We start from the raw sequence: 25,656 nt of genomic DNA, 5'->3' as shown, positions 1-25,656 counted from the left end.
TGATGTTCTGATTTTGGTAAGGTTAGGTTAGAGATTATAATGCACGACGATTCGATTCAGTTCCGGTATTCTACCGGCTATGTTTTTTTTTTAGCAGAAAGCAAGTTTGTTCATGACTTGAATTTTGACTTCTTTTTGTTCGAGCATTTACCTCCGTTTTTGATTTTTGACTTCTGTTTTCGAACATTGGACTTTAACAGTTGCTTCGTTTGTAATATATATATATATATATATATATATATATATATATATAGTCATTAGGAAATGCTGGTAATGTTCGAAGTGAAGAGGTCGTTTTGAGATTTGTTGTTCCTATATAAGTCACCCCTAATTATCTAAACTACACTGCACACACCCCCCGCCACCTATCTGCTCCCCCCCCCAACACCAACATACCCCCCAACACCTACCTAAGACCCCCGACACCTACCTACCCCCCACCGCCACAACCTATCTACCCACTCACCCCACCTAGCTACCCCCGCTCCTAAAAAAATTGTCGGCATTTTTAAAACACTTTAATGTGGTTTGTTGGGCTACTTTTTTTTCTCTTGTCTATTGTGATGTTCTGATTTTGGTAAGGTTAGGTTAGCGATTATAATGCACGACGATTCGGTTCGGTTCCGGTATTCTAACGGCTATGTTTTTTAGCAGAAAGCATGTTTGTTCATGACTTGAATTTTGACTTCTTTTTGTTCGAGCATTTACCTCCGTTTTTGATTTTTGACTTCTGTTTTCCAACATTGGACTTTAACAGTTGCTTCGTTTGTATTGTATGGTAATTAGGAACTGCTGGTAATGTTCAAGGTGAAGAGATCATTTTGAGATTTGTTGTTCCTATATAAGTCACCCCTAATTATCTAAGCTACACCGCACAACCACCCCCGCCCTCTATCTGCCCCCCCAACACCAACCTACCCTCAACACCTACCTAAGACCCCCCCCCCCGACACCTACCTACCCCCACCGCCCCTGCAACCCCCCCCCCCTCCAAATTACCCCCACCTACCCCTACCCCCTGCCTTCACCTAGCTACCCCCACCTACCCACCAACTACCCCAGCACTTCACCCCCCCAACCTATCTACCCACCCACCCCTCTAGCCCCCCCGCACCTAAAAAAACTGTCGGCATTTTTAAAACACTTTAATGTGGTTTGTTGGGCTACTTTTTTTTCTCTGGTATATTTTGATGTTCTGATTTCGGTAAGGTTAAGTTAGAGATGATAATGCACGACGATTCGAGTCGTTTCCGTTATTCTGCCGACTGGTTTTTTTTAGCAGAAAGCAAGTTTGTTAATGACTTGAATTTTGACTTCTTTCTGTTCGAGCGTTTACCTCCGTTTTTGATTGTTGACTTCTGTTTTCGAACATTGGACTTTAACAGTAGCTTCGTTTGTAATATATATAGTCATTAGGAAATGCTGGTAATGTTCGAAGTGAAGAGGTCGTTTTGAGATTTTTTTCCTATATAAGTCACCCCTTACCCCTAATTATGTAAACTACACCGCACAACCCCCCCCCCCACACCAGCTATCTACCCCCAACACCTACCTACCACCCCCATCGTCGGGTATTAACGTCATTTTCGGTATTTACGTCATTTTCGGTATTCTACCGGCCATGTTTGTTTAATTCGTCGTCTCCATCGATGATTCTTACGACTTGACTTCTTGGAATTGACTTCAGTGACTTCTATTGATTTGCAGGTGAAATTTTTGTGCGTGACGTCATTTAAGCTTTTAGGTCAATTGTGTGACTTACCTCACTCAAAAAAATGACTTCTGAACTCACTCATGGAACTTTGAATTTTATGAACATTTTAATTCAAGATTAGTGTGCATCTATGTAGTGCCAAACTTATTTGCCCTAATTCTTGACTATTAGTCTTGTTTTTGATTTCGAATATCCGTTTTGAAAAAGCTCTCTTAGCGTTTTTTTCCTTATAGACCGTATGTGTCATAAAATTGACAATCCGAATCTAACCAAAAAACTCTAGTGGTCTATTAAAGGACTAGTGGTCGATCTGTCTATCTTATTTCTTTAGTTGCTTCAATTCATCGAAGGCCACATGCGTCTATCGCGGCTATTTCCGGCAATCTGCCGGCTATGTTTAATTGAAAGTCTAACAAACGACTGTATCTCTCATAGAAATGCCAAAAAAACTGGGGAATTCTTTGAAATAATTTTCTGTTACTTTTCTAATTTGGATCAGCTATCAATCAGCCAAAAAACAAACAGTGAATGAAACATTCAAGCGTCGGTTACTTTTTGTCAGAAGGAGTATCCTTATTGTCTTTATCCTGCAAAAACACATCCAACTTCAAAGATATAAATTACTAGCTTTTGAAGAACTTTGTTACTTATGACGTTTTAGAAGCAACAGTCACTGTAAATTTAAGAGGCCATATATTCTTCTTTTTAATCATCTTTCGTCCTTTTCAATGCCAGCATATTGTGAGAATCATCAGTCTTATTAAATAACAAGTACCTTTTGCTGATAAATAGTTGTTTTCTTGGAGCGGTAAATTACTTGTTACTGCGTCTTGTTTTTGTAAACAAGTTCAGTGACGAACGGCCAAACAACTTGACTTGTTGAAAAGAGAAATAACACAGATAATCTCAAGCTTTCTTTCTGAGGAAAAAGTTCTTAAAAAAGAGAAGCTGTATACAAAATACAGAGTCAATTTCTCCTACTGGCTTTAACGAAGCCTATCATAGTTTTGATATTGATATTAAGTGAGCAACCGATAAACAGAGTTTATTTATGAAGTCAAATCACTTTTATAATATCTGAGTAGCTTCAAATGCAACCCCTTGAAAAAGGTTGAGTAGCTTGAAAATGCGTTCACAGTTATTCGAATTCCTTTTTTGCTAATTTACTAGGAGGCGATTTCCTAAATTTGATTTTTAATTTGAGTTGTTGAATGAAACTCAAGAAAAATTTCGTTGCTTTAACTTTGAATTAATTTGATGTTCTGAGCGAGACAAATTGTTCAACGGCAAATCTGAACGATTAGTTATTAGGACTAATTGAATATCGAGTAATGCAACAGGAATCTACAGTATGGCGGATTATGCACTTTGAAAAAGTTAGCTGCAAAATAGTATTATCCGGACACATTTGAAACTGCTGAAACGACTGATTTGATTGGCTTAAAGCTTTCCTTGTTTTTGATATCAGAGCAACCGTTATGTTATTTGTTTTTTGAATTCGAAATGAACTGAATTGAAAATTTGATGTTAGCGCTAAAAACTGATTATTTGCTTTATGGGTACGCTTGATTCCAGTGCTTTCTAAACAGGTTATTGTCGATGCTTGCTGAAGAAATTTGATTTATTTCGAGCTTTTATAAAACTATTGCTATAAGGTATCAACGCTACAGTTTACGATAAACGACTAGTGATGAAATTTTGTTGCTGGAACAGACAGAAAACCTTCTTTCAGTTTTGCATCAGTTTTTGCCAAGTTTTGCATCAGTATTTGCCAAGTTTTTGTTAGCAAAATGAATGCAACAAATGTTCTCACCGTTGATGGTCGCCTATTTTCATTGAGCAGGCAAACGACAGTGTTCAATTCATAGCTAAGGATGAGCTTCCGTGATAAACACGCTTTCTCTTTCAAAATTTTTGTTCAACAGGTTGAAAACTTAAATGTGAAAACGCGAATTACCGGTTATCCTTGTGTTCACTTTACATCTCCATTATTACTCTGAAATCATTTCATATAAAGCAATGATTTTTTATTTCTTCAGGTCTTACCGAAGCCTCAATGTATTGCTACGAGATTGTGGCCAGATACAAAGGGTTGGAAACCAGAGCTAGAGACCGGTATCTTTGGCTGGACGACTACGAATCCCAGGTTTGTTTTATCATTAATGACTTAACTTTAATGAGATCACTGCCCCAGGTGGCTACTCCGGGCTAGACTGACCGACCTATACTAGCAGGCCGTCACAGGCCGAAATACCTTTTGATCAAGGTTTGCACAGACAGTCTATTGTCTACACTTTTGAGCGTTTTCCAGTTATCCAGACCATGCTATTTTGGTATAATTATGCCCTGGTGTGTGTTCAAGTTGGAGTTGGTCAGGTCATTTTGGCCAGCGATTTCAGCTTCTGAGAGAGTGACGTTTAATCAAAATAGTCTACGATAATCTCAGGTCATCAGACCCCGTATATGTTAATCGATTGTTTAAAACAAGTTTGTCCTCCAGGTGAACCCTGCAAATGGTTTCATTGAGCAGTTTGCCCAGTTTGACGAGAACCACCTGACGTGGACTAACTACACTCATGCCTACTTCGATGCTCTCTGCTCATGCACTTGTGAGTTATTTTTACTGATTTGATTTGCTAATAAGCTGAAACTCAACTGAGACACACCTCTTGAAAATGTACATGAAAATCTTTCAGAAGCAAATTCTTTAAGAAATCTCTAAATGCGCTCTTTTGACACCAACGCAGTTGGTTTTCGTAGAACATCTTCAGCAAATGATGCTCTATTGCACTTTAGTGGGGAACGATCAGAAAAAAAAGCAATTGACAAAAAACAATGACAAAACAATGACAAAATGACAATGACAAAAAGTAGGAGCTGTATTAATTGAATTGTCTAAATTTATTAATTTTAATTATTTTATTCAATGAAATACCATATTGTGATAACAAATTTGCAAATATAGGTTGTTACACGAACGCGTATATTTTGATCAAATCTTATCTCTGTGACAATCAGCAGCAAGTTGTGTATAATGATAGAACTTCAGATTCACTTCTGTGTACCACAGAACCTTCAACAAAAAGTGCTAAAATTATTGAAGTAAATGTGATATGCAACATAGCTGATGTAAAGTTTTGTTTGACTGATTTCCAGACGCCCCAGAGCCAACCAATATCTCCTGGTCCCTCAGCAACTCTTCTGCTGTCACATTCGACTGGACCACACCATCTGTAGCCACTCTTGGATCTCTCTCTTCTCCAAAGTCTGGACAGCCACTCACTCTCTATAACGTCGCCTTGCACAGCCAGGATGAAGCAACTCAAGTTGAACTGGTATGTCACTGCACAGATTGCTGCACAGAGTTACCTTATCGGACCAAACTTTAAACGCTTCGGCTTTTATTCTATGATCAATTGATTCAAATCACGAACGTGATGCTCTTAATTATGAGGCATATTAGCGTGAACCCAATCTACGAATTGAAAATCTGGTACTTTGAGCCATGCATCAAATATCATGGAGCAATCACTTCTATTTTTTGTTTCAGTCAAATTAGTACGTCACAGAAGAAAAGTCTGGTAGTTTGAATGAAAAATCATCAAAATAATAACAGCTACTTTAGCGTACTTATTTGACTTGATTCAATTTTTACTGCAATCGACATTTTGCCGTTTGTCTGAAGTTAATTGAGATTTCTGCCATGGAGGCTGCCACTTGACAGGGCATTCAAGGGCAAGAGTGCTGAATCTTCTCTTACCGCGTATCAATTTTGAAGCCGTAGCAAAACAAAATGAGTGCGTTCATTTCCAGATTTTGTACAATCAAAATGTTTCGTACCGTCTTGCCTTTTTTGTTTTTTTTTGTCTCAGAGTAGGATAGGCAGAATTTTTTCTGAGAAATAGTGAAGATTAGCACGAGTAACTCATTTACAGTGCAGTTTCTAAAGTGAATCGGAATTAAATTTGAGATATTGCATGTTCGTTGAGATACACTGACTTAATTTCCACAATGAAACTATTAAGTATGAAACTATGATCTGCAATGGAGGTCAGCCAGACTTCCAAAAATGTATAGCTTAGTCCGTACGCTTATTTAAACTTAGCTATGCAAGTCTGCGACTGATTTCAAGGAACGTTTTAACAATAAATGAAAATTTTAAGAGCTGATGTAAGCTACAATTTTTAAATCCTCAAGATCTGCACATATTAATTGTAAACTGGGATTAATTAAAGAGTTTTGTTCACTGTTCTAATAGATTGTTTTTATTTGAATTTCTTGGGCTAATTTTTTCTTATCCAATACCTTGTCGCAGCAGCTCACATCTAAGCTTTCCAATAGTTTATGCTATTATTGACGTCTGCTTTGAAAAAAAAAATGTTATCGTTATTCCTTATCCGGGTGGTTTCTAATTTTAGATTACAGGAAATATTGTTTTTACTTTTTTTTGTCAAAAATATTTGTTTTTCTCTTATTTCTATTATTTCTAAGTTGCTCTGCTTTTTGATTTGATCTTCCTTTTATTTATTTATTTACTGATTTTTTTCATATAATTTAGAAAGCTATACTGATTTTTTGGTCTTCAGACTTTTGAAATTCTTGCTATAGCTGATAATTCAGACTATCGGCGAGTAAAACGCTCTTTCGAGAACTTTTTATTGAAGCTATATCTCCCAAAGGCAACTTCTTTCTACGATATATCAAGGCAAAAACACATCTAACTGGCCCGGCAAATCTAGCTGTATTTGCTAGCAGGTATTTTGTCTGAGTCGATTTTCGGCTCAGATTGGTCACCGATACGTTTTCGAAACATAAAAATATTAAGCCTAAAAAGAGCGCAATCGATTCAGTATATTAGTAGGCTCAACGAAAATTATGTTTAACGAACTTTTTCTGAGCTCTCTAAGTATAAAAGAACGGATATAAGGCTTATATGGTTAAGAGATTACGTAATAAACTTTCTCGCTGGATAGCGCATAGATTTCTCGCTGCTCTTTTATTTAAATAGCGCTTTAAATAGATTGTTCATTTAGTTTACTCGGTAACATCCTCCGGCCCGGAAGAAAATGTTGGGAGGATCGGTACAAGCTTAACGAGTGGGCGGACGAGCGATCCGGATGACGTGCGTAAGACGGCGGAGCGGGCGACGCTGTCGGAGCCGTACCGAAGTTCCTCAATCCGAGCGGTTGGATAGTAACTCCTAGGGTTGCTTTCTTCAACGATCCAAACTAAATCACCAACCTTGAGGTGATGCTCGGCAGGCGTCTGCCACTTAGATCTACGGTTCAACGCAGGTACGTACTCCTTGAGCCAACGTGCCCAAACTGCATTGGCGTATGACTGTGCACGGGCGTATCGCTTACGATGATCGAACTCGTCGACGCCAACGATAGGCGGAATTCTGGTTGCTTGGTTACCGAGTAGAAAATGATTAGGTGTTATAGCGCCTAGGTCGGACGGGTCGGCGCTTACGGGCGTTAAGGGACGTGAGTTCAGTGCGTATTCGACCAGACAAAAAGTAGTGTTCAACACCTCATCTGTGAGGCGACGCGTACCGAGGATAGTGTACAGTACTCTTTTAAAACTCCGAACTAACCTCTCCCAGATGCCACCTTGGTGTGGCGCACTGGGTGGATTGAACCTCCACTTAATGCCCTTATGTGCAAGTTCGGTGGCAATGTTAAGCGTATTCCATTTTTCCACACATTCACGGAGCTCTTTCTCCGCTCCAATGAAGTTCGTACCATTATCCGACCAAATCATAGCAGGAGTACCCCGACGGGAGACGAACCGCTCCACTCCCATTACACAAGAACTAGTGTCCATGGACGGGACAACTTCAACATGGACAGCACGAGTAGTGAGACAAGTGAAGAGAAATCCCCACCTCTTCTCGGTAGTCCGACGAACGGTGACGTAGAATGGGCCGAAGTAATCAACCCCGGTGTTGGTAAAGGGAGGAGACTGGTATGCGAGTCTCTCCTTTGGGAGGTCTGCCATGATAGGTTGAATGGTTGCTGCACGGAACTTTCTACACAACACGCAGTTTGATTTGATGGAACGCAGTGTGGAACGCAGTTTTAGGATGGCATAACGTTCCTATACCTTTGACCTTAGGTAATCAATGCCTTGATGATGGTTCTTCAAATGAGTATGCCGCAGAAACAGTTTAACAAAAGTATGACGTGCATCCAGCACGATAGGATGCTTAGTGTCAAAGTCAATTTCCACTAGCCGTCGGAGTCGAGCAGAAGAACGGATGAGACCATGAGGCCCAATAAACGGAGTAAACTGAGCAATGCGGCTGCTCTTCTTAACAGATTTGTTGTCAAGAAGATCCTTTCTTTCAGTACTAAAGGACTCTTCCTGAACCAAGTACTGGAGATGACGCTCGGCTTCGTCAAGCTCAACAGGATCGGCTATGCTGCCGTCTACGGTACGGTAACTTTCATGAGATGGTAAAAGACGGAGCACATATGCGGTGACACGCAGTAATTTTTGATAAGAACTGAACTTATCAAACGGGATTAGATTGATACTTTGTTCCTTAGGGGGCTTGGTTACGGATGCGGCTAAAGATGAGATGGAGTCATCATCTTGTTCCTTGGTTACAACGCCGAGTTTGATGTTATCAACGACGTCAGTATTTGGCACAAAAGGGAATTGCTTAGCTCTCAAGAAGTCAGGACCCCTCACCCAGCTACTTGATTGCAAAACTTCAGCGGACATGCCACGCGTGCCAGCATCTGCCGGATTATCATAAGTGGCGACGTGGTTCCATTGGTCAACGCTGGTGTTCTCCAGGATTTCACTAACACGATTTGCAATGAAGATGGGGTGTTTGTTTGTTGAGTTTATCCACTGCAAGACGATGGTACTATCTGTCCACATAAAGACTTTATCCACAGTAACCGTTAATGCTCGACAGATTTCCCTTTTTAAACGGGCAGCGAGGAGAGCGGCTTGTAATTCCAACTTAGGAACTGTCATTACCTTCATAGGTGCAACACGGGCCTTGCCCAAGACAAACGCCAGCTCTGTTATAATCTCCCCGGAGGAGCAAGTTACTTGAGCCCTAAGAAATCCTATTGCACTGAATACGTCTTGCGAGCTATCACCAAACATGTGGAGTTCAAGATGTTGGAATGGTCCTGAAAAGTAACTTCTCGGTATAGTGATCTCAGCTAACAGCGGCAGTTCGACACACCAGGCAAGGAATCTGTCAACTGTGTCTTTAGGTAACTCGTCATCCCAACTTTGTCCATTGACACGCCAAATGTCTTTCAAGATTAACCTAGCACCAACAGTGAACGGTGCGACAAGACCAATTGGGTCATAGACCTTTGACACAAGACTTAAGACCAAGCGCTGCGTTAAACTTTTCGTGATGGTGTTATTAGTACCCCTACTCACAACCAGAGTATCGTTGTTGTGATCCCACTTGAGCCCAAGCACGTGCATTGATTCCTCCTTGGATGAAACGATGACCTTCGGTTCGGTGGATTGAGCAGACCCATCAATTCGGTCAGCCAGATCTGGTACATTGCTTACAAACTTAGTAAGCTTGAACCCACCTAGATGGAGAAGATGTACCAGTTCCTTCGACCTTATGAGGGCCCTTTCGGGGGATTCCACTGAGTCCAAGTAATCGTCCATGTAGAAGTTCTCAAGGACGGCTTTCGCAGCTTCTGGGTACTCCTTAGCATTATCGCAGGCCGTGCGCTGAAGTGCGTAGTTGGCGCAGTTGGGCGAATCTTTTGCACCAAAGATGTGGCGCGTATACTGGTGTACCACAACATTTGATGTGGGGTCCTCCCGCCACAAAAAGCGCAATGATGGTTGATCACATGGCAACACTCCAACTTGGAGGAACATTCCCTCGATGTCGGCGGATACGGCAAATGGATGTTGTCTGAACCGTAGGAGTACATAGATTAGGTTTTGTAGTAGGTCAGGTCCGGTAAGTAATGACTTATTAAGAGATGCGCCATGGAATTTTGCTGCTCCGTTTAGTACCCTACGAACCTTACCCGGTTTGTTCGGGTTAACAACCGGATGGTGTGGTAGGTACCACTCTCGTTCCGAGCGACTTTCCACCTTATGAGCATCTTTGACCCTTACTACGTAGCCCATGTCTAAGTCCTCTTTGATGGTACTCGAGTACTTTTCCCTTAAGGTCTGATCTTTCGTGAGCCGCTTTTCCAAAGACTTTAATTGGACAAGCGCAGAAAAATAATTGTTGGGCAATTTGATGTTATCTTCAGCCCATAGCATTCCTACATCGTACCTTTTTCCATTATGCACGGTGGTGTTTTCAAGAATTTCATGCGCACGCGCATCCGAGGCGGATCGTGGGTCTACTTGCTTAAGTGCGCCGTACGACTCCATGTCGTACCAAGATTTTACCTGACTAGCGAGTTCAAAATCCTGCTCCATATTAGCTTTGAAACAAGTCGAGACTAAACCTGAAGACGACGGAAGAGGGCCGCTTAGAACCCAACCTGTGGGCAAGCGAACAGCGAAGGGCGAGGACTTCTCGTCGGCAGCGAAGTACTCTAACGGGCGGATGGCATGATAGACATCCTGTCCAAGTATCATCTCGATGTTTCCATAGCAATATGTAACTGGGTCTAGGACTGCTAGGTGCGGGTATGTTTCCTGAAGTGCTTTAATGTTGATGACATCGGCGCCTACATTTAGATCTTCCTTTACGTAAGGGCTTACTTTAAATGGTTCAAATGCTTGGTTGTCGCGTGGTGTTACAATTAGTTCAACTAACTTAGTGTCTACAACCTCCTCGGTATTTATACCCTTGACTGTTAATTTCAATGCTGTACCGTGCAAACCAAGTCTATTTGCAAGATCATTGGACACCCAAGAGTTACTGCAAGCGGTATCGCACAAAACTAAAGCCGTGGTATCTTTACCAGAAGAGCTCTTCAACTGTAATTCAGTCACCTGAAGGAGGCCTTTCACATTACTCACAGATGACAAAGTGGTGGTCTTACTCGATGATTGGACACTAGGAAGTTTACTTTGATTTGCGCCAGCATTAGAATTATTGTTGTTGTTGTTTGAAGGGGATTTTGATGGATAAACCCTCTCAGCTCCATGGAGAAGAGTATTATGGGAGCTGTTGCAACCGTCCTTCCTGCATTTCCTGGGGTTTGGGCATTGCCTGAACATATGCTTTTCTCTCAAACATGAGAAACAAAGTTTTGCTTCAGCCACTACCTTTGCTCGCTGAGTGGGAGACTTTTCTTTAAATACCCTACACTCCCAGATGCGGTGGATACCTTTACACACAATGCAGCGAGGGGTTGCAGGCGTTGCCGATGTTGAGGCTGGTCTCTGAGTGCCCTTAGTTTGTGTATTAGCAGCAAAAGTTCTTGAGGCAACTTTGGTCTTTACTACTGAGTTGGTGTTATCCTCAGTTCTTGTTTTCAAAGAAGTTTGTTTCATTAAGTCATGTGCCTCGGCCTTCTCCTTCAACCAATCGTTGAAGTCAAGGAGTGTTGGCTTAACCCAATGTTTCTTCACTGTGAAGAGTGACCAAGACTCTTTCAGATTGGGCGGCAATTTTTGCACAGCCGTGTTGAGAAGTGAGGCGCTCTTAAGGTCTGCGTCATATGAAAGTGATTTAAAGACCCCAACAAGACTTGAAATTGTTGCAGAATAGTTTATGATGTTATCACTATTGTGCATCTTTAGTGGTGGAAAAGAGCTGAGTTTTTCTAAGTGTGCACTGACTACTGCCTGTGGTTGGCCAAATTTACGTTCGAGTGTCTTAAGTGCATCCTTATACATTACACCACAGTATGCGAACTCAGCGATGGCGGTTTTAGCTTTTCCAGTTACAAGAGTTTTTAAGTATGTTAACTTGACGTCATCAGTCAAGGACTGTGCGTCTATGGCGCTTTTAAATTGCCCGAACCATTCGTGCCACTGCAGGGGATCACCATTGTATTGTGCCAACTTCCACTCGGGCAGTGGATCGTTCTTCTTACAAGTAATTGCGTCCGCCAACTGCTTTATCAAATCCGCAGAGTCCAAAGAAGGAGCCGAAGGTGTGGGATGCGGCGGGCCACCCCAACACAACGGGTTCGGAACGGTAGCTCCATGCGTTGGCGGAATGATCGGAGTGACAAAGGTGGGGGCGGTACCTGCGGAAGAACTAAATGGATTCGCTTGCATGAAGTCTGATGTTACGTAATTTTGAGCGCCTGCTGCTGCTTGTACATGAGGGGAGCGATGCGATGTAGATATATGAGGGTTGATTAGCGGGGCCGGTTGTACGGTGTATAAATTTGCAGATGTACGTTCAAGTGGTACTTCATTAGCTGGGACTGCTGCCGGAAAACGCCAGACATTTGGATCTGGAGGGGCAGGAGGTGCGTGGGTTATGGGTACAAAATTTTGGGGCTGAAAATTCTTTTGTGGAGGTGCTGGATGATTTAATTGAGGTACGAAATTGTTTGCGGAGGAAATGAATGGTGCAGGCGGAGAATGGGGTAACAGATTGACATTATTCGCCACGGGGTTAGTGGCTTGTAGTGGGAGTGCTTGTGGCGGGGAAGGAGGAAAGCGGAATGCTGGTGGGATTAACGGAAAATGCGGTGGTGCGGGGTTTAGAACGGGGGATGGAGGGGCTGGTACATTTATGTGTGCTTGTTGCGGATTAAGTGCTAGCGGAGCATTAGCGAGTGCATTTAAAGGAGGTGAATGCCGAGGGCTGGTTAAATTCAACTGTCCCGGCATGCTCGCCCTGCGAGGGAATTGATGTTCTAACTGTAAACCATCGAAGTGCATTGTTGCTTGAGACAGTTGTCGGGCTGTGTTTGGGGCGTTTAGTTGAGTAGGCATACCAAAGTTTATTGGTGGTGATGGAGGCGTATATTGAGGCTGTCGTTGCTCTTGCATGATGTTATTTGCAACATGTGCATCGTTGGTTACATTGGTTCTAGTACTTGGTTCTTGCGGCTCATGGACAGGGAGGTTGATGTTAGCCTCAACTTGACCATGTGTATTGAGATTGAAGTGTGAGTTTGGAAGTTGAGCTGAAGAAGGTCGGACAATTGCTTGGTTGGATTGGGCGATGGAACCAGAAAAGTGCAAACTCGGTTCGTTTGCAACATCTGCCATGTTCCCGGCTGGTGACGAATTAACCCAATCTTGAACAAGTTTCTTGCTCTTGACTGAACTTCTTTCCGTAAAGAGCCCACTCATTTTGCCTGTACCAGACCCGTCCGCTGATGATTTTGTCATCAACTCAATTTCCTCAAGGGCTGCAGCAGCTACTTCCTTGCGATGATCTTCCTCAAGCTGTTCAATTTCTAATTCCCGCAATTTCGTTTGTTTTTCAATTTCAAGACGTTGTCTAGCAATGCGGAGTTTTGCCTCATGTTGTTTCTCAAGTTCCTCCCTTTTGAGTCTAGATAGTTCTAAGTCTCGTTGACGCTGACTTGATCTTTTTGAGGAAGTCATATGTGAACCTGATCTTGATTGGTGAGGGGTATACAGCTCTGCTGTCTCTTTGTCATGGACCGAATTGATATACCCTCGAGCAGCAGCAATGAACTCATCAGTTTTCTTTGTTACAGTCTCTAACCATTTTTCAAGGTTCTTACAAGCAGCATCTGGATTTTCAGTCTTTTGTGCCAGATCAAAGAGCTCTTCGTTTTTATCAACTACTCTAATAAAAGCGTCTTTGCACTTCACAAGCAGACGTTCGATCTTAACTTTCCTGTCTTGCTTATCAACAGCATTGTTAATTTCACCATAGATGTTATTAAGTTCAGCCTCTAATTTTGCCCTCGCACTATAAAGTTTGTTGAATTTGTCCTGTAAAGTTGTCATGATCTTAAGAAAAACAGGAACCACAAGTTTAATTTGGTACTAATATAGAGTACACATACATGCAACAGCACAACACAAATGGGTTATACCGACCCTAGTGTGACGATTTGCCTAGCAGACCGCCAAAGAGCAAAGATTTTCGTCGAGTACAATAGTACCCGGCGAAAGAAAGAAAGAACGGTGCGCAGGAAGCGCGAAACGGGACAGGACGGGGGGTGGGACGGACGGGAAGAGACGCCGAACGAATAACGCACGACGCAACGGGAAACCGGACGGACAAACGGGAGCGTCGGGCGAATGGCGCGCGACGAAACGGGAAAACGGCACGGGCGGGGCGGAAACGTCGGGCGGATGGCGCGCGACGGAAAGGGAAAACGGCACGGGCGGGGCGGAAACCTCGGGCGGATGGCGCGCGACGAAACGGGAAAACGGCACGGGCGGGGCGGAAACGTCGGGCGTGGCGCGCGACGAAACGGGAAAACGGCACAGGCGGGGCGGAAACGTCGGGCGGATGGCGCGCGACGAAAAGGGAAAACGGCACGGGCGGGGCGGAAAGCACAAGCGAGGAGGCGGGAAGATCGATGCTAGCAGACCACAGCAATAAACTCAACCAAACAAGCTAGCCGTAACTCCAGAATAAACTTAAGTCACACCCTAGAAAGAAGGAGAGGAGCTACTGCCAGGTAAACTAGCACAAACATTATGGGGTTTTATCAACGGCATCAAAACATGAAACAATTTACGGCAACGATGTAGTATAACCAAAAGTCGAAAGCGTCAGGAAATTTACTAGCCGTAACTCCAGAACAAACTTAAGTCACACTCTAGCAAACCACCATACCCAGACAACAAAAGTGCATAATACAAAATTAATAAAGCTACAACAAATTCCTAGCAAACAGGTGTGGTGAAAGTCACGAAACAAACCAGCCGTAACTCTAGAATGAACTTAAGTCACACCCTAGCAAGGAACGAGACTAAACAACAAACCGGCATACTAGCAGAAAGAAATTTTACTACAGCAAAACTCAACATACTACATCATACAACAAATAAACGGGGAATAGGAAGAAACAAGAAGACACGGAAATAAAGAGGACGGAAACGGAAAATGAAACCAGATAACCTGCAGAAAACGAACGGTAGTGAATAACTCAAAATGGGGAGAGCGAAACGTTTAGCAAGGCGCTATTGGAAGGAATCAACCACAAACTAACCCGCGCAACAACGCAAGACTACGAGACATTTAGGTTATTAAAGGCTTGAGTAAGTTCCGCCTCCTCGTACGCATGGCGGTTGCGGAGCGTTTTTCGACGGCGCTTTGAAAGTTTTTTCGGTCGAGACCGTGTTATCAAGGACCGGAGGTTGTTCTTATGAGTTAAGACTATGGTCAATGTTTTCAGCTCAAGCGCAGGCCTTTGGTGTAATGCTCTGTACTCTTTGAGTAAACTAAGATCTTTCTGTTTACGTCTAGACACAATGTCTTTCACTAAGTGTATGGTAACTAGAGTACTACACTTGAGCTGGTCAGAAATATCAGGAGTTCCCTCTCTGGGGCAATACACAATAGCTTCTATGCGCTCCTGATAGTTTTCAAGCACTGCAATAAGCTGTGAAGGTGTTAAAGGCTTATTGTTGTTGCTTCGATGACGTGAAAGCGAATTGTTCACTACATCATGCCATATAACTAGGCGCTTCTTATCATGAAAGAAATGACTCAACTGGAACTGCGCTGTTTTTCTGACTTTCAAAGCGTTAGGGTTGAAACTTAAACCCGGTAATGCGTAAACGTTACGTTTGTAACGATTTTGTGTTACTTGAGGCGCAGTTTTTATGGCGTGATGAAGTGAACTAGCAGCTAATATGAAAACCATATAATGTTTTTACAGCATAAATGATTTGAGCTTTGCTCAAACTCCGAGCCTTGATGTTAAATGCACGATTTTCACGAGTTACCAAGGATAAGCGCTTATTTAGAAAAAAAACCTGAGTTTTTTCTCCAAAATTGAAAAACTTGACCAAATTGTTCTTTTCTTCTTTTGAATTGTCAACTTTATGCAAGTGTTACATCCGCGTTTAATGATTTTTTCTTTAAAATGGTAGGAACAAAGGAATTTTGTTTTCAAATTTGGTCAAATTTTTCGAATATTTTCAAGTTTTTTTTTTTTTGCTACGCTTTTATGTCACGAACAGCAAAAAAATACCGCAATTTGATTATTTCCGGACTTTGACAAAAATTTGTCAAAAATTTCGTTTTTTCAAAAAAAAAATTGTAAGAGGTAGGTTTTTTTGGGGGGGGTGTAGATTTGCCGGCTAGGAAATAAATTTACAACATCAAAAGTAGCAACGTTTTAGTTTGGATAGTTCTTACAGTTTTTTTGTCTTACGGACATCGTCAACAGTCCCAAACACCTCTCTCGATTGGCTGTTTCATCATCTCCGTTGATTAACACTTCGTATAAACTGGCATCGGCACTCTGTGGGAGCAGTTCCACAGTTGAGATGCCGGGTAGATCTCTGGGAGCACTGATGTTGACTCCCCTGCTCCCGATGGCAAGACCCACAAGCTCCTGTTTGATTGCGAACGTTTCCGTGATACCAGAGGAGCCGCTCAGCTTTGTTTGCTCTAATCTATGGTTGGCTCGAAGTCTGCGAATAACTCGCTTCTGGCTCTGAGGAACCTGTAGTGTGTCTCGAAAAGCATATTTACCTTCTTGTGTAGTGCACTGTCGGATCTAGAAATATTGCAAGGAGTGTGTCGTTGCTGGGAAGCACTGAGCAAGGTCCGACTAGTCGGTCATCGGGGCCGTAAGGATTGATGAAGTCCAAAATTTATTGTATCTATTTTAAGTCAAAGAAGTAATTCCAATAATTTTACTGGATAAAACTTGAGTCAAATATAATTTAAACAAAATTTGCATATTGTGACATATTTTGATACTGAACAACCAAATTTCTCTCACAGACCAAATTTCGAGTGATTCTCAACCTTTTTTTTTACCAGAACTAAAGATGTTGATAACATTGGCATTATCTCTAATCAGTAATAAACAGTAGCATCCAAACTGATCAATTCTGGCAAATTCTGGACACTTTTAACATGCAAGAATAGAGAACCTTACTTTGCACTGATAAGCGTTTGTAGTCAAAACAATGCCCCACGTTGGGCGCCAAAATAACGCGGCACCAAATTTATAGCTGATAATTCAGACTATCGGCGAGTAAAACGCTCTTTCGAGAACTTTTTATTGAAGCTATATCTCCCAAAGGCAACTTCTTTCTACGATATATCAAGGCAAAAACACATCTAACTGGCCCGGCAAATCTAGCTGTATTTGCTAGCAGGTATTTTGTCTGAGTCGATTTTCGGCTCAGATTGGTCACCGATACGTTTTCGAAACATAAAAATATTAAGCCTAAAAAGAGCGCAATCGATTCAGTATATTAGTAGGCTCAACGAAAATTATGTTTAACGAACTTTTTCTGAGCTCTCTACGTATAAAAGAACGGATATAAGGCTTATATGGTTAAGAGATTACGTAATAAACTTTCTCGCTGGATAGCGCATAGATTTCTCGCTGCTCTTTTATTTAAATAGCGCTTTAAATAGATTGTTCATTTAGTTTACTCGGTAACACTTGCAGTATTCTTTTTAGGAAAAACAATTACCTGTCTTTCATGGTTTATCACAATTTTTCCTGTTCATGAAATTAACTTCACGGGTCGAGGGTTAACTAGTAAATTTAGATTTTCGCAAAGATTTTTCTTATCGCACTTTCACTGTAAAAACATTTTAACTTTTATAACAAATTTCTGTTAGTTTTGCGTTCAACTGTCATTACACCTTGTTTTTCATGCCTTGTATTTCATGAGGAAACAGAACTTAAATTGCATTAAAAAATTAGTGGTCGTTTTAGCCTTTCAGTCAGAACTCACACACATTTTCTGGTTTTGACCCTTTGACCAGTCACGTGGTTGGGGTGAAGACACGGCTAGTGTGTCCAGATAGAAGAGCACTCGTATATGACTCACAATCCACTGTCATCGATTCTCCTGTCGTCTCAACAACAGCTTGGACACGTGAGTGAAAACTACAACAACATTTTTTCTCTGTGTAATGATTCCAACGTGGAATGAATCTGAAATGTTACCTTGATCGGGATCTCTTCGGAACTTTTTTTGCAATATAATTTTCCATTTGTTTTTCAATAATTGAAAATTTTTAACCAACCAATTAAAATTTCTTTGCGGTGAGGCTGTGAACAATCTGCAACATTTTACACGTATTGACATCAGTTTTCGATACGAACAGGATACTGATCTTTCTTTTTTTTTCAAAATAAAAGAGAATTGAATAAATATTTGATTATTCAATCTTCGCATTAGCAATTTTACACTTCAGAAAATCAATTAGCCAAAAGCATTAGCCATTTGACAAAAATCAATAATAGTAAAGGCTAGGATTTTAAACATCATAAACGAAACTGTATATTATTTTCACTAGAATTCAATTTCTCAAAAACGAAAATCAATTGGGTTTTGTTACCATTATAGGGCCCACTACTGTAATAATCAGCGCGACCACACAGCAACCAACTAACCCAGACGAGGAGATCCGAGTTGACTTCTCGACTGTGGATGAGGAGTACCTCTTCTTCCAGATGAAGAGAAACGGAACCCTCTTATCCCTAAACGACACCACTCACTTCCTAATTGACACTGGACTCACACCTGGAACACTCTATGAGTACACTGTGAGTTGTATTGTTATACACATTGTATATTAACTAAAAAATATATAATTGGTTTATGCGATGTTGCTTTTAATAGCCGCCAAGCGACAGAGGCTATTATTTGGGAAATCGTGGTTTTTATAATTCAAAGAGTTTGAATTGTATTGGGGCGCTGTCTTTTTTTAAGATCTGTTCACACATTTTCATGATTTTCGAGTGAAAAAACGGTGTTTGAACAAAAATTCGCTTTCTCGATAGTGGTTTTTTGTTCACATGCGGCAATTTCACTTTAATTTGTACTAAATTTTTAAAAAAATATTTTGGATAGGATTTTTTCTTAATAGTTTTTCCAATCCATTCATAGTTCATTTTTAGGCCTAGTTTTTTGTTTGAAACAAATTTCCATTTCTCGTTAGTGGCTTTTGTTCACATGCGGCATTTTGACATTGATTTTCTCTTTTTTATTCTGGTTTCGTTTAGAAATGCTTTCCCAATTCACTCATATTTCGTTCTAGGTCTAGTTTTTATTTGTTTTTTCTGTGAATTTTATTTCAGGACTTGTCCTGCTATGTTTTTTTTGTCAAGATCTGTTTACACATTTTCATGATTTTCGAAGGCAAATTGGAGTAGTGAGTTTGGTCAAGCCGATATAAGAAATGGAGCGAAAAATGAGTGATTTTGTGGCCTGGTTTTTTTGCTCTATTTTTAAAATAGAGTGAGAAAACAGTGTTTGAACAAAAAATTGCTTTCTCGCTAGTGATTTTTTTGTTCACATGCGGCAATTTACTGTTGTTTCAAATTTTTGGATAAGAGTTTTTTCTAAATGGTTTTCCCAATCATTTCATAGTTCATTCTAGGCCTAGTTTCTTGTTTGAACTAAGTTTCAATTTCTCGCTAGTGTTTTTTTAATTCAAATGCGGCATTTTAACATTGATTTTGTTTTTTTTTAATTTTTCATAAGATTTATTAGAAATTGTTTTCCCAATTTACTCGTAGTCCTTTCTAGGTTTAATTTTTTGTTTAGTCAATGAAAATTGCTTGAAATGTAAGTAAGGACTTGTCCTGCTATGTTTTTTTTTAATTTGTCGTCTCCATCCCTTTCTACATGACTTCGTGTAAATGGATTTTTTCAATTTTAGCGATTCCTACTGCTTTGCAGTTAAAATTGGTGTGCTTGACGTCATTTGTTCTGCTTTTAGGTCAATTACGTGACTTACCTCACTAAAAATGACTTCTGAACTCGCTAAATGAATTTTAATTTTTTTGAACATTTACTAGTTAAAGGTCAATAGTGTGCGTCTAAGTAGTACCAAAATTATATGTTCTAATTCTTGAGTATTAGAGTCTTGAATTTTTGCTTTTAATTATTAATTTTGAAAAAACTGCATTAGAGTTTTTTCCTTATAGAATGTATGTGTCGCATAAAATTGACAGTCCGAATCTAACCTAAAGGTGTCTTGGTTTTGTATAGGACTGATGATCAATCTGTCTATCTTATTTCTTTAGTTGTTTGAATTCATGGAAGGCCACAGGCGTCTATGGCGGCTATTTTCCGGCAATCTGCTGGCTATTATTTTATTCTCTTTAAATCTAACCGCGTCTGATTCTATAAGTAAAAGAATATCATTTGGAAGCAATTTTGAAATTTATTTTGATTCGAATTTTTGTTAAAAGACTGGGAATAGCTTTTAAGAACTCAATTTTAGCCCTGACAGCTTATTGTGTTGGTGGTAGGTATTAAGATTTTTCTGAAAACAACTAAAAAATGTAAGGAAAATTTGCCTGACAAAAAATAGCTGAAAAGTATTGAAAATTGGATAAATTTCAAATTAAACTATAAAAACGGCTAAACTCCTTGGTCACTGCTTTAGAAACTCGGCGCATAAAGGGTCCTTTTTGCAGGAAAAACCTCTCTAGTTTGCTGGTCAGTGCTTCCGAGAAAGTTGAACCAACATTTCAAAAAAAATTGTTGGGCGGGTTTTCAGGCGAAAAGAAGTAACTTTTTTGAACAACGAGCTTAGCTTATAGCGGAGAAGTCGGACCAAACACATCACCAACCTTTATATATCAATCTTCAAATCAAATGCCAATATGGATTTTGTGTACATCTTTTATACATATTTGCCAAAAAAAACACATTTTGAACAAAAAGAACTGAAAAAAAAGATAACAAGTTTTGCAAAAATGCAACTTCAGTTAATCCATTAACAGTTAAGGAGTATCCAAGATTCATTAAAATAAAAAAGGTACTATCATTTTGGAAAAAATTAACAATAATATAAAGACTATACCAAAATTAACCAAAGAAAAGTGAACAAAATTAGATCATATTTTCACAAAATATAAAACCCGACGCCTCCTCGAAAAGGGCGAAATTCTAAAACTCGTCACAATTAATCTACGCTTCACGGCTTGCTTATGATATCACTCATGTCTTTCAATGTCAAATATATCGACAGGCCAAAATTGGCTAAACAAAAAACCAGTTGAGCATATAGTTCCTCCTTCCCAACGCACTAAGTTGGGTCGGCACAATTACATCAAATGGCAGAATTAATTGTCCAACGATTTGCTACACTTGATCTAGTCATTGTGCGTAATTCAAAAAGTATTGACTCACGGCCTTGGCTTTGGATAGAGAGCGATGTAGCACTGTACCAGAACGCCGTAACTTTAATCAAATGACTTAAACTTATACTGCGTCAGTTCTTCAGTTCTCTACAGTTGCGTTTAACCTGTCAAGAAAATGAACAGCAATATACATCTGTTGGGGGAGTTATATCAAATGTTTTAGTTATATGACATAATGATCTTCCCTTAATGGCCATTAGTGTATAATCTTTCTTTGAAATAGGTCTCGGCGACTTATTACGATTCCCCAGACAGTCCCCAGACACTTGTTAGCTTGGACTCGTCTCCGGTTGAGGAGTGCACCCTTCCGTCTGATGTGCCCACTCTCAACCGGACCAACCAGGTTGACACAAACGCCATTGTGTTCACATGGACTGCTCCGATTGACAACTACCTCGGGTTAGTGTACAAGGAGATAATAGAAGTCAAATTAGGACAACGAAACCATCAAGTTTGTGAAGACTCAGAAAATGTTGACAGAGAGCTGATTTTCATTTATAGCTATAATTGTGATTCAACTTGTTTCAACTTCTTTACGGAAAATCCAAAATCCAAAACATTGTGGTACGTTCTGTCGGTTAATTGCCACATTTTGCTCTGATAATCATAATTGTGTCCCGAACAAAACAGTCCTATGATACACTAATCAAAATATTTTACCAAATCCTATAGACCTCCATCTGTTCGTATGATATATTCATGACTCCTAGTAATTCACCCAATCATAATTTACCTCCATCTGTAACCCAGGTCGAGATGTCGGCGCCGTTTCAACGCATCTTTTTTTAAGAAATGCGCTGAATGCGCTGAAATTTCGAGATGGTGCTGAAACTTGAAAATTTCAGCGCACCTTCAGAGCATTTCGTACATAATTTCAGTGCGGTTTCATCTCATTTCTTACATAACTTTCAACACCTTTTCAGCGCATTTCTTACAAAGTTTCAGCACATCTTCAGCGCATTTCTTACATGATTTCAGCGCATTTTCAGCACATTTCTTACAAAGGTTTCAGCACATTTTTCAGCGCATTTCATACATAATTTCAACGCTTGTCATATCAAACGTTTTATTATTATAAATTCAAATTAATCCGGAAGCATTTCAGTTCTCAATAGCGCAGTGGGTTAATTGATAAATGAGACACAATGATCGGGGTTCGAACCTCGGAGCGAAAGAAGAGAGCTGAACTTAAATTTCAGCGGATTTCAGCGCATTTCTTACAAAGTTTCAGCACTTTTCAGCGCATATCAGCGCATTATTATGTAAGGTTTTTGCGCTGAATTTTTTGAAAATTGAGCGCATTTCAGTGCATTTCTTACATAATTTTGGAAATTTTCTCGACCCGGGAAGCAGTTTTATTCAACTTGTTCACATCACCCACTTTCATAGCTTTTACTAAGTTTCACTCTTCTTATAACTTTCATTGAATTCAGTTGCTCTTCTAAACCTCTAGTTTTGAAGCCTAAGTAATCTATTAGTGGAGAACCCAGCAGCTTTCTAAGTTAGAATCCCTGAGTGGAATTGTGTCACATTTATATCTCTAGTTAACAAATCTAATAACTCTAGTCTTAGGTTTGACTACGGATTCTTGCCACGAATCAAACTTACAAATTCAGACAAGTGTTAGCAATACGATTGCTAACTTATCGAGTGAGGTATCAGAAGTCCCAAAGCTACTTGATTTGTAATTTATTAATCGATTTTAACTAACGGGCAATCTTATTAACATTAGTTTTTTAAAATCTGTAACATTCCCAATACAATGACAAAAAGTTGAGTGAAGCCAAACAAAAGCGATGTTACCCATCGGAACTATGCCTGATAAGTGCAACCAAAGCGACTCCTTCTACTATTGACCAAAATTGGCAGCCCTCTTTATTTGAGCCAAATGCCGAAAATTCACATTCAGTCCATGTAATGATAACTGAGTTATAACACCAATCATATAAAGCAGCAAAGAAATTTATTTTGTTGACGAGTAGGAAGAAGTAATTTCAGTCATCTATTGTAGGTACAACTATACAACGAATGGAGGTACCTCGTATACCTTCACTACAGACCAGACAGCCACTCTGAGCGGGCTGAGCTGGTGTGGTGGGTTCACTTTCAAACTGTATACCCTGGGTTACTGTGGCAACAATGGAAACGTACTATCCGAGAATGCACAAGTTGCGAGTGGATTTCTCGGTAAGTTTTTTAATATACATATAGTAACATCAATTAATAATAATTAGTAATCCGTCACTATTATCTGAACGGAAGTGTTATTGGATTTGTCTAACATAAAATCAATCTTGTCAGTTATAGACCACCAGTTCTTTTTGCACCCCCTGCTGCAATTTTTCTGTATCAATACACCGCAAAGTTTTATCAATATAGCAAGAGCATTTTTAGTTGCAAATAATACACAGCCACTAGCCCTAGGGTCAGCAACAAAAAGTATCCAAAATTTTGCCCCGCATTCGGGAGTAGAGCATACTGAAGTTACAATGGCTCAAAATCATTGGGTATTTTTCTTGGAGTTAAATTAGTGAATTTCCGAAAGTCATGCCACTGTATTCCGAACAAATTATGTGCGTGAGAAAATGGCAAAATCTTAACATAGTTTCAACGTCCCCCACAAAATTCTGTCATTGGCAGATATTGGTTTAAAGATATTTGGGTGAAGTCAAATTATAAATCATTGTTGTGTTTTCTGTCTCTAGCCCCTGAGAACCCAACAATCCTGGACAACTCCACTGCCCTGAGCAAGAACTCCATCATGGTCAGGTGGTATAATCCAAATACGGCGCGAAACTGCGACTCGGACACCTACTCCATGGTAAGAATCTGGATATCAGTTGCCAAAGTCGCCATTTTATCGCGGATATGAGGCACACACACATATGTATAAGGCCGGTTTTTTTAAATTTTGTTTCTAGACATTAATTTTGCTTGTTTTCATCGTTTTTGTGAAACCCTTTTTAGCTTAACTCAATTTAATTATTAGCCCTTGGTTGTCGTTTTCCTCCAGCTTATTTTTTGTTTTTTTTTGCATTTGTTAAAATGCTGTTCTTTTGCAAAGTAAAACTTCACAAACAGCAGAAAGTTTTTTATTTTCTCATATCTATGGCCAAATGTACACAAATCAAGGATGAGGCTTTGCTGGTCCCCAATATCCATCCCTTGGTTATCACTAATGATAACACGTCAATTGTTTCGGTTTAGTTGTATCGGAATGGAAGCCTGATTTACAACTCGAGTGACCTGAGTGTGTCGAGGGTGATAGACACTGGACTCACAGGGGCCACTGTCTACTCATACACGACACAGGCGGCCAGAGAGGGCGAGTTATCACCAATGTCTTCTCCGTACATACTCTGCACTGGTAAAGATTGCTCTTGCTGTTTAGACAGTCCTGTATAAGACGCTTCAACGTCCGCAGCTTTGATTGATAAATATAGCAATAGATAAAGAAAGGTTTATTATATTTAATTTATATTACTTCTTTAAGGGTTTTTGAATGATAGCATTTACGTGTTCTTCCAATCAATATTTGGAGAAAGCAAAAAGGCAGAAGAAAATCCAGACTAGAATAGAGTTCCTTCAGTAATTAATTGATGTTGGAACAATAAGCTCCTGTAGATCTCGTCAGCGACTGAACTCTCGCCCAAAGTTAATAATAATTAGGAGATGATAGAAAACTTTTTAATTTTAGAGCCTGACCCGATCAATGAAACCACTCTCACATGCCTGGCAACTGACACCCTCAAGTTCAACCTGACATGGAATGTACCAGTCGGCATCCAGGCATCTGGCTATAACCTCGACATCTCTGGCTCTATCTCACGGGATCTGCCAGGCATCACGGACAACTTCTACGAGTGTGTTATACAATTTTGGTCATGAATTTCCTCTAAGATCAATTGATTACCGGGCTAAGCTGATTAAAAGTGTCTAGAAAAGTTCTGTAGTTACTCTCTCAGACGTTAAATGCAGCGTTTCGACCACAGATTTTGTCGCGCTAATTCGTCCATATGGCCATTATTTCGAGTCATTGCATCGCTATGTTTAATCACTCTATTTCAAACAAAGACGCTTTAATTATGTTCCAAGAACACAATAATCCCCCTGAACTTAAACTACCTCTGCTTCATAGTCCTGGTGCATCGAATTTTATTAGCTTTCATAATAGTTTTCATCGGATCATAAGCTTTCAAAATATGTAATCATTTTTGTTGCTTTTTGTTGAGTTTCTAAGGAATTTGCCCCTTTAAAAAGTTTTGCTCTTTTGTTATTTCAACGGATGATGAGGAAGATATAGCATCAAATTAATAGTTTGATTAGAGAAAATCTATAAATATGTTTGAAATTTTTGCCGGACCAGATTAGCGCAATTTTACACCTAGATTTTTCAATCATAGTTGCTCGTTTTTGCACAGTCGGGTTCGTCGAATCAATTTCAAATCATGTGAACATAGCATCTGATATGGTTATTGGTTATTTTTTGCATGGATCGCACGGTTCATAATTTGACAAAGCGCGTTCATGTTTCGATTGGTTGTGATCATACAAACGATAAGACTTATACTCAAAAACCGCACCGACCAGAAATTTTGCGACTTCAATCAGAGGGGTATGACTATAATCTACGCACCACAACTCTGTTGCGTTGCTCTCTCGGCAATTTGCTGGCTTTGTATTTATTTTTTTACAAAAAAGCGTTCAAAAACATTGATAGCA

The 25,656-nt window shown here is 40.0% G+C and overlaps 1 protein-coding gene across 1 annotated transcript in view; it reads left to right on the top strand.

Moving 5' to 3' along the window:
* The window catches only part of LOC142349682 (uncharacterized), a 146,247-nt gene that overhangs the window by 80,887 nt on the left and 39,704 nt on the right, over positions 1-25,656 (top strand). The window contains exons 37-46 of the mRNA XM_075401409.1: positions 3,754-3,860; positions 4,215-4,323; positions 4,871-5,049; positions 17,488-17,650; positions 18,125-18,324; positions 21,158-21,333; positions 22,946-23,121; positions 23,640-23,755; positions 24,142-24,301; positions 24,632-24,797. Of these exons, the coding sequence (XP_075257524.1) occupies positions 3,754-3,860; positions 4,215-4,323; positions 4,871-5,049; positions 17,488-17,650; positions 18,125-18,324; positions 21,158-21,333; positions 22,946-23,121; positions 23,640-23,755; positions 24,142-24,301; positions 24,632-24,797 (1,552 nt within the window). The remainder of the gene's footprint in view (positions 1-3,753; positions 3,861-4,214; positions 4,324-4,870; positions 5,050-17,487; positions 17,651-18,124; positions 18,325-21,157; positions 21,334-22,945; positions 23,122-23,639; positions 23,756-24,141; positions 24,302-24,631; positions 24,798-25,656) is intronic.

This window comes from Convolutriloba macropyga, chromosome 11 (assembly GCF_964194025.1).
Source record: "Convolutriloba macropyga chromosome 11, txConMacr16.3, whole genome shotgun sequence".
Taxonomy (NCBI): Eukaryota; Metazoa; Xenacoelomorpha; order Acoela; family Convolutidae; genus Convolutriloba; species Convolutriloba macropyga.
The sequence above is the reverse complement of the archived record's forward strand: the minus strand, read 5'-3'. Positions and strand labels throughout refer to the sequence as shown.